The sequence below is a fragment of the Mauremys mutica genome, chromosome 15 (assembly GCF_020497125.1).
Source record: "Mauremys mutica isolate MM-2020 ecotype Southern chromosome 15, ASM2049712v1, whole genome shotgun sequence".
Lineage (NCBI taxonomy): Eukaryota > Metazoa > Chordata > Testudines > Geoemydidae > Mauremys > Mauremys mutica.
Genome location: NC_059086.1, coordinates 2,015,066 through 2,023,539, shown reverse-complemented (window position 1 = coordinate 2,023,539; position 8,474 = coordinate 2,015,066). Strand labels below are relative to the sequence as shown.

The 8,474-nt window shown below is 71.1% G+C and overlaps 1 protein-coding gene across 1 annotated transcript; it reads right to left on the bottom strand.

The window, feature by feature from the left end:
* Nucleotides 1-4,337: 4,337 nt before the first annotated feature.
* LOC123350664 (transmembrane protein 91-like) lies at nt 4,338-8,474 on the bottom strand. Its single transcript, XM_044989331.1, has 3 exons — nt 7,898-8,474; nt 5,232-5,369; nt 4,338-4,766 (listed from the first exon to the last, which is right to left on the bottom strand). Exons 1-3 carry the CDS (start codon nt 8,261-8,263, stop codon nt 4,608-4,610), a joined length of 663 nt encoding a protein of 220 aa, XP_044845266.1. The 5' UTR covers nt 8,264-8,474; the 3' UTR covers nt 4,338-4,607.

The following is an 8,474-nucleotide window of genomic DNA, read 5'->3' as shown; positions in this document are numbered from 1 at the left end:
CGCACCCCGACCCGGGGGGCCGACCCCACCTGCCTGCGCCCAGCACGACGGCTGCAGCCGGGCGCCGCTGCAGGTTCATTCCTTCCCTGTGTCCTCCCTTCTCCCCTCCTTGGCTCCCCGGCTTTTCCCCTCTGCCCGCAGCCTGCTCCGCGTCCCCTTGGCTGGAGGGCCCCCCGGGGCGGGGGGATCGGGTCTGCCCCGGGGCGGCCCCAAGGAACTCGTGCTCAGAGGAGAGCCAGGCACTGGCGTGGGCTGGTTCCTTCCCCTCCCTCCCCGTTAAACACTTACACCCGTTTCCAGCCCCCTCGCTTACCAGGCTCCTCCCGTGGGCTCGGGTCGCCCCGTGGCCTGCTGGGCGGCTCTGTGGCTCGCGCTCCCCCGAGGGGAGACAGGACCCAGGAGTCCTAGCCTGGGGCTCTCCCTTGGCCGGCGGGGGGGGGGGGGGGGGAGTCATTGCCGCTAACAAGGCTGTTAATGAGCACGTGTCCCCGCCCCAGGGCAGCGGGGGGCCGGTTTGCTGCGACCCGCAGGACCTGGCCGCTTAACTCGGCTTTAGGGTCCCAGCATCAGCTGTGAAACCCCCGGCTCTGACTGTCTCCCCACTTCCCGGGGTCCTTCGGGGACCGGGCACCCCCTCCTCCCCCGGCCTTGTCTGCTGATGGCCGTGAAGGGCCCCCTGGGGCCCCTCCTTCCTCCGCCGGCTGCAGCTCCTACGTCGCCCCCTCGCCGTGCCCAGGGTGTGCCCTGAGCGAAACTTCCACCTTGCGCCCTCCCCCTGCACGCCCCCGCCCTGAGGCGCCCCCCCACGGCAGCCCCCCCTGCCCCCCCTCCCCCTGCAGGCCGGGGCTGCTTCACTTCTCCCGCCCCCAGGCTTGCGGTGCCAGTCAGCTTAGGTGAAGTGAAGCAGCCCCGGCTGCTCGGGGAGGAGTGGGGGGGAGTTCCCCTGCGGGCTGCCCCCCCCTTACTTGCTGCAGGCGGCCTCCCTGCGCTCCCCTGCCCCAGCTCCCTCCGCCTAAATCCCGGCGGCCAAAGATCCAGCCGCCGCGGTCGCTGATGAAGAAAACGCCCCCCCCCAAATGCCGGCGCCCTAGGTGGCCGCCTAGGTCGCCTAAATGGTTGCACCGGCCCTGGCTGTGCTGCACCCCAGAGGAGGGGCTGGAGGGGGTTTCAGTTTGGGGCTGGCTGGGGATGAGGAGTGAAGTGCAGACGTGGGGGTCTGGCTCACTGCCCCCCAGAACGGACCCGGCCGAGGGGTCCCATTCTCTGTACCTACAAGCTCTGTGTTAGACCCTGTTCCTGTCATCGAATAAACCTCTGTGTTACTGGCTGGCTGAGAGTCACGTCTGCCTGCGCAGTGGGGGGGCAGGACCCTGTGGCCCCCCCAGGACCCCGCCTGGGCGGACTCGCTGGGGGAAGCGCACGGAGGGGCAGAGGAGGCTGAATGCTCCAAGGAGAGACCCAGGAGGTGAAGCCGTGGGAGCGTCTTGCCCTGCAGCCAGGCTGCTCCGAGGGAGAGGAGGCTCCCAGAGTCCTGCCTGGCTTGGTGGGGAGCAGTTCCAGAGCATCACCCGGGGGCTCCCCCAGCTGCAGCTCCTTCACCAGCAGCAGCCTCCCCGGCGGAGCCAGGCAGCCGCTGTGGTTAATGAGCCTAACGGCTTTGATGAAATGATCTTTCATTTGCCTGTCGGCGCTGCCAGCTCCCTCCGCTCCTGCTCTGACCCGCCTCCCACTTTCACCTCACGCACCCTGGGCCCGCCGTGGGGGGACCTGCCGCTCTCACACACGTACCCCCGACTCCTCAGGCCCTGGCGTGGAAAACGAAGCTGCCAGTTCGCTCTCCCGCGCCGCCAGGCCGAGCCGGCGCCGTGACTCTGGCAGCGAACGACGGGAGTGTGAGGGGTTTTCCTCTTTATGGTCCCACCTTCCCGCACCCCAGGAACCCCCCAGCAGGCAGGATAGCGAGAGCAGCAGGACATAATACCCGGGTGGGGGGTCTGTCCTGCCGGGCTGAGAACGGAGCCCCCGGCTCGCCCCCCGCAGCCCTGCCGTGTCTTTCCCAGCCGCGGGGCGGGGGGGGGGGTCGTTCCCGCTGGGTGTAAATCGCGAGTGGCCAGGCCAGGCCCGGCCCGGCAGAGCTCAGCCCGGGCTCACCGGACGGCGGCGCTGGCTCTGCACCGAAACAACCCAGCCAGCTGGGCCCTGACGTTTCAAATCTGCCCAGTGGATTTAGCCGCATGACTCCAGTTAATTCCTGCGGTGGGGGCTGAAAACCTCTGGCGGGAGCGGGTCTCGGCTCCCCCCCCCCCCCACGCCGTTATCAGGGGTGCTGCTAATGGTCACACACTTCCACTTGCTACAGGGACCTGGCACCGGGAGCTGAGATGCAGCCACCTCTGGGGTGGGGCAGGGGGACTTCAGGCAGGGCCCCCTCACCCAATGCTTAGAGGCAGCTGCCTCTGGGGTGGAGTGGGGCCCAGGGGCTGTTCGTACACGGATCCCTCGCCCTGCACTGGGATCAGCCGGCTCGAGTGGGGCACACGGGTTTATGGTTCACGGGCTGCTTGTTTCATGTGTGTTTAGCTGGGTCTTTGTCTGACTCGTGTGACCGAAACTGCTGGAAACGTGGCCACAACGCGCCAAGGAATCACCTCTGAGCAGAGTCTGAGCCCCCCGAAATGCGTGGGTGGGACCGTACCTGGCCCAGGGCCCCCCTGAAATGCGCCGGTGGGGCCGTGTGCAGGCCCGGGGCCCCCCTGAAATGGGCGGGTGGGGCCATACCTGGCCCAGGGGCCCCCCGAAATGCGCCGGTGGGGCCGTGTGCAGGCCTGGGGCCCCCCTGAAATGGGCGGGTGGGGCCGTGTGCAGGCCCGGGGCCCCCCTGAAATGCGCGGGCGGGGCCGTGTGCGGCCCGGGGCCCCCCTGAAATGCGCGGGCGGGGCCGTGTGCGGCCCGGGGCCCCCCTGAAATGCGCGGGCGGGGCCGTGTGCGGCCCGGGGCCCCCCTGAAATGCGCGGGCGGGGCCGTGAGCGCCCTGCAGGCTGCAGCCCGGCCACCCCCCTCTAGCCCAAAGCTGGGATGTCGCAGAGGGAAGGGACGGGAAGGGTCAGTTTTCAAGCTTGCTGTTGGGTGGGGGGTTTCGAAACCCTGGGCTGAGGGGCGGGTTGGGGAGCTGATTTCATGCCGGTGGCACCAGCCTGAGCCAATTTTGGGCCAACTTCTGCTGCTGACACGTGTGAAGCCGGACTAGCGCCGGGAGCCGCTCAGCAGCTGCGATTTGCTTTCTGCTGCTGACTCAGCCGCGGGGGATCCGGCCCCGTTGACTCGAACTGGAGCGACGCTGATTCACGGCCGCGGGGGATCCGGCCCCGTTGACTCGAACTGGAGCGACGCTGATTCACGGCCGCGGGGGATCCGGCCCCGTTGACTCCAACTGGAGCGACGCTGATTCACGGCCGCGGGGGGCCCGGCCCCGTTGACTCCAACTGGAGCGACGCTGATTCACGGCCGCGGGGGATCCGGCCCCGTTGACTCCAACTGGAGCGACGCTGATTCACGGCCGCGGGGGCCAGGCCTGTTCGCTCCGCTCGGCAGCGCTGGCCCATGCGGGCAGAGCCGTGTAAACCGACCCAGCCCCCAGCCGCGCTCCGGGCAGGGAGGGGGGAGCCCCAGGGTGGGGGGATCTTAGCTGGCTCCCCACTGTCGGTTCCTGCTGTCGGAGCAGGGCTGCGGAGCCAGCCAGCCACGCGGGCTCCGGGGGCCGGTTTCCGCCTGAGTAGGGACAAGGCTTTCACTGAATAGCCAGAGCAGGGCAAGCTGGGCTGGAGCTGCGGGGACGCTCCGGGCCCGAGGGGAGAGGCTGCAGCTGCACCCCCCCCCCAGCGGAGAGCGCGGGGGGCTGGCTCGGCTGCCGCGTGAGGGAAGCGGCTGCATCCTGCTTCGTTTGAGGATGAATCGTCTCCGCCATGAGGATGTCAGCGGTTTGGAGGGAGAAACTGAGGCACCAAGAGGGGGAGGAACTTGCTGAGGTCAGACCAGGAGTCAGGGGTAGAGAACCCAGGAGTCCTGGCTCCCAGCCCCCCGCTCTAACCACCAGCCCCCACTCCCCTCCCAGAGCCAGGGATAGAACCCAGGAGTCCTGGCTCCAGCGCTTTGGGCAGCGGGGGCAAGGGGAGCAGGCCCCCGGCTGGGGTGTTAACCCTTCCCCCCCCCCCCCCGCGGAGCCGACCCCTTGCGCCCGGCAGATGCAGGCAAAGTGCATGGGGCCTTTATTGGCGGGGACGTGCCCCTCGGGCAGAGCGCGACCCTGAGCGGGGGGGGGGGGAGACAAAATGGGGACGCAGTGGGGGGGGGTGAAGGAGGACGGAAGAAAGGTGGGGGGGAAGGTCCGGTCAGTCACCACGAATCAGGCTCCCAAACCCTGCTCCTGGTGAACCCAGGCGTCCGGGCCCATGTCTCTTGCGGGGGGGAGGGAACCGCTAGTCCAAATCTCTCCGCTGGCCTCCCCCCCCCGCAGCGCTGGGCTCAGGCGTGTCCAGGGGGGGCCTGGGGCAGCTCGGGGGGCCCCCCAGTCCAGGCTCCTGGCGGCAGCGTCCGTCCCCGGGGGGGCTTTAGGGGGGCCCCTTGTCGGACAGGTAAGCGACGAGCGCCACCACGGCGCCGATGTAGGCGCAGACGCCCAGCAGGATGGCGAGCACGGCCAGCGCGAAGGTCCGACGCGAGGCCGCCCGCGCCCCCGGGAAATCGCCCTTCGCTGAGGCCCTGGTGGTCTGGGGGGGAGGGGAGAGCAGGTTAGCGAGGGGGGGAGACCCCCCGAGATCCCCCCTCACCCACATGGGTACCCCCAGCCCTGGCTGGATACCCCGAGACCCCCCGACAGATACCCCCATGGACGGGGGACCCCCCTCCCCTATGCATTACATCTGCCCCCTGCCCAGCTGGATACCCCGAGACCCCTCCCCCCATTCCCAGGCCAGATCCTCTCCCCCATGGGCCCTACATGCCACCTTCTGCCCCGACCCCCCCCCGAGCTGGGGTGGGACTGACAGTGCCCCGTGGGGGGCTGGGGCCCCCTGAGGGACTGCACCAGTTTGGGGGGGGGCAGGGGAAGTTATGCAAATAGCTCCCATAATGTTTGCAAATCGTCCGGATTTTCCTGCAGCAGCCGGCGGGGGGGCCAGGCTGAAGCCCAGGAGATGGGTCTCCCGGGGGGGCCGCCCCCCCGCCCCGCTCACCTGCTGGGACAGGTGGAAGGCGGCGATGCCCAGGGGCCAGAAGCAGCAGAGCATGGAGAACACGGCCAGGCCCAGGTGATCCTGCGGCAGCATCAGGGCGAAGTCGCTCTCGCTGTCGCTCTCGCTCGACGAGTCGTTCTGCGGGGGGGGGGGGGTTAAATCCAGATCAGGGGGCTGGGGGGCGTGCGCGCCCCTGGCGGCCACTGCTGATCCCAGGAGTCCTGGCTCCCAGCCCCCCCTGCTCTGACCACTAGCCCCCCCTCCCCTCCCAGAGCCAGGAGAGAACCCAGGAGTCCTCGCTCCCAGCCCCCCCTGCTCTAACCACCAGCCCCCCCTCCCCTCCCAGAGCCAGGGAGAGAACCCAGGAGTCCTGGCTCCCAGCCCCCCCTCCCTGCTCTAACCACCAGCCCCCGCTCCCCTCCCACAGCCAGGACAGAACCCAGGAGTCCTGGCTCCCAGCGCCCCCTGCTCTGACCACTAGCTCCCACTCCCCTCCCAGCGCCGGGGAGAGAACCCAGGAGTCCTGGCTCCCAGCCCCCCCCTGCTCTAACCACCAGCCCCCCCTCCCCTCCCAGAGCCAGGAGAGAACCCAGGAGTCCTGGCTCCCAGCCCCCCCTGCTCTAACCACTAGCCCCCACTCCCCTCCCAGAGCCAGGAGAGAACCCAGGAGTCCTGGCTCCCAGCCCCCCCTGCTCTAACCACTAGCCCCCACTCCCCTCCCAGAGCCAGGAGAGAACCCCGGAGTCCTGGCTCCCAGCCACAGAGCTGCATCAGAGGAGCAGAGCTCTGCAGACCCCCCTGAACCCCGACTCTGGGGCCACTGGGCTACGGAGCTGAGCCCTGTGGTGGGGGCCTGGGCCGGACACTCCTGGGCAGGGCCGGATTAACCATTCATGCGCCCAGCACCAAACAAGGGGCCGGCCAGGGCAATGGGGCGCGGTGGGGGGGGGGTCAGGGCAATGGGGCGCGGTGTGTGGGGGGGGTGTCGGTCCCCAGAGCGAGGCGCCGGCCGGGGCAATGGGGTGCGGGGGGGGGGGGGTCAGGGCAATGGGGCAGGGTGTGTGGGGGGGGTGTCGTTCCCAAGAGCGAGGCGCCGGCCGGGGCAATGGGGTGCGGTGGGGGGGGGTGTCAGGGCAATGGGGCACGGTGTGTGTGGGGGGTGTCGGTCCCCAGAGCGAGGCGCCGGCCGGGGCAATGGGGTGCGGTGGGGGGGGGTCAGGGCAATGGGGCAGGGTGGGGGGGTGTCGGTCCCCAGAGCGAGGGGCCGGCTGGGGCAATGGGGCGCGGTGTGTGGGGTGTGGCTCGGTCCCCAGAGCGAGGCGCCGGCCGGGGCAATGGGGTGCGGTGGGGGGGGTGTCAGGGCAATGGGGCGCGGTGTGGGGGGGGGGTCTCGGTCCCCAGAGCGAGGGGCCGGCCGGGGCAATGGGGTGCGGTGGTGGGGGGGGTCAGGGCAATGGGGCCGGGTGGGGGGGTGTCGGACCCCAGAGCGAGGGGCCGGCCGGGGCAATGGGGCGCGGTGGGGGGGGGCAGGGCACTGGGGCAGGGTGGGGGGGTGTCGGTCCCCAGAGCGAGGGGCCGGCCGGGGCAATGGGGCGCGGTGGGGGGGGTCAGGGCAATGGGGCGGGGTGGGGGGGTGTCGGTCCCCAGAGCGAGGGGCCGGCCGGGGCAATGGGGTGCGGTGGTGGGGGGGCGTCCGGTCAATCGGGCAGGGGGGGGGGGTGTCGGTCCCCAGAGCGAGGGGCCGGCCGGGGCCGGGGGGTGGGGGGGGGGGGGTCAGGGCAATGGGGCAGGGTGGGGGGGTGTCGGTCCCCAGAGCGAGGGGCCGGCCGGGCAATGGGGCGCGGTGGGGGGGGTCAGGGCAATGGGGCAGGGTGGGGGGGTGTCGGTCCCCAGAGCGAGGGGCCGGCCGGGGCAATGGGGTGCGGTGGGGGGGGTCAGGGCAAGGCGGCAGGGATGGGGGGTCTCGGTCCCCAGAGCGAGGGGCTGGCCGGGGCAATGGGGTGCGGTGGGGGGGGTCAGGGCAAAGGGGCCGGGTGGGGGGGTGTCGGTCCCCAGAGCGAGGGGCCGGCCGGGGCAATGGGGTGCGGTGGGGGGGGTCAGGGCAATGGGGCAGGGTAGGGGGGTGTCGGTCCCCAGAGCGAGGGGCCGGCCGGGGCAATGGGGTGCGGTGGGAGGGGGTCAGGGCAATGGGGCAGGGTGGGGGGGTGTCGGTCCCCAGAGCGAGGGGCCGGCCGGGGCAATGGGGTGCGGTGGGGGGGGTCAGGGCAATGGGGCAGGGTGGGGGGGTGTCGGTCCCCAGAGCGAGGGGCCGGCCGGGGCAATGGGGCGCGGTGCCAAGCCCCCCATCCTGTCCCCCCCCAACTGACTCCTGCCCCAGCCCAGGCGGCTCAGCTGCGGGGAGACGGGCAGGGCCCCCTCGTGCCATTGCAAGCCCGGAAGTGCTCGCGGGGCCTGGGGCTCAGAGCCGGGGGGCCCCAGACCTTGTCGAGCCGGGAACCCCAAAGCCCCCTCTGGGGGGTGAGGACTGTGCCCAGCCCCGCTGTGGGCCAGCGATTTACTGACCTGGCCAGTGAGCCGGGCCCTGGAGCTGACGGAGCCAGCGCAGGTGGCTAGTGAGTCGTCCCCCCGCCGGTGCCCGGACGCCTGGGTTCCCAGCCCCCCCTCACCTCACACTCAGGCAGCAGCTCTCCGTCGCCCACTTCGCAGCAGACCGTGTGAATGTCCTTCTCCAGGCAGAGCTTCTTGGGGTGCTCGGCCGGCTCCCCGAAAGCCGTCTCGCAGTAACCCGGCTTCCTCCAGCTGGGAGGCTCCCCGGCCTTCCACGTGGGGCCCGGGGCGGGGGCCGGCTCCACCGTCCTCCGCAGGGTCCCCGCGTCCAGCAGCTGCTGGGCCAGCTCGGGGGGTGGCGGGGGCAGGCGCCTCCAGCCGGGCCGAGCGAAGAAGCCGGGATGCTCCCGCCGCGTCTCCCCCGCCGGGGCACCCCCGGGGGGCTTGGCCAGCAGCGGGTGCTGTAGTTCGTGGCTGTTCTCCATGAGGCGGGGGGAGATCCCTGCTCCGGCAGGGGGTCCGGGGGGGTCTTCGGCTCCCAGGTCACCTGCGGGGGGAGAAAGGGATAAACATGATCAATCTGTAGGGGGCCAAAATGAGGTGCCCCCGGGCTGGCGCTCGGGGAAGGGAGGCGCCTTGGCCTGTGCCACACAAGGGGAAGGCCTTGCAGGCCTGGCCAAGGGACCCAGGAGTCCT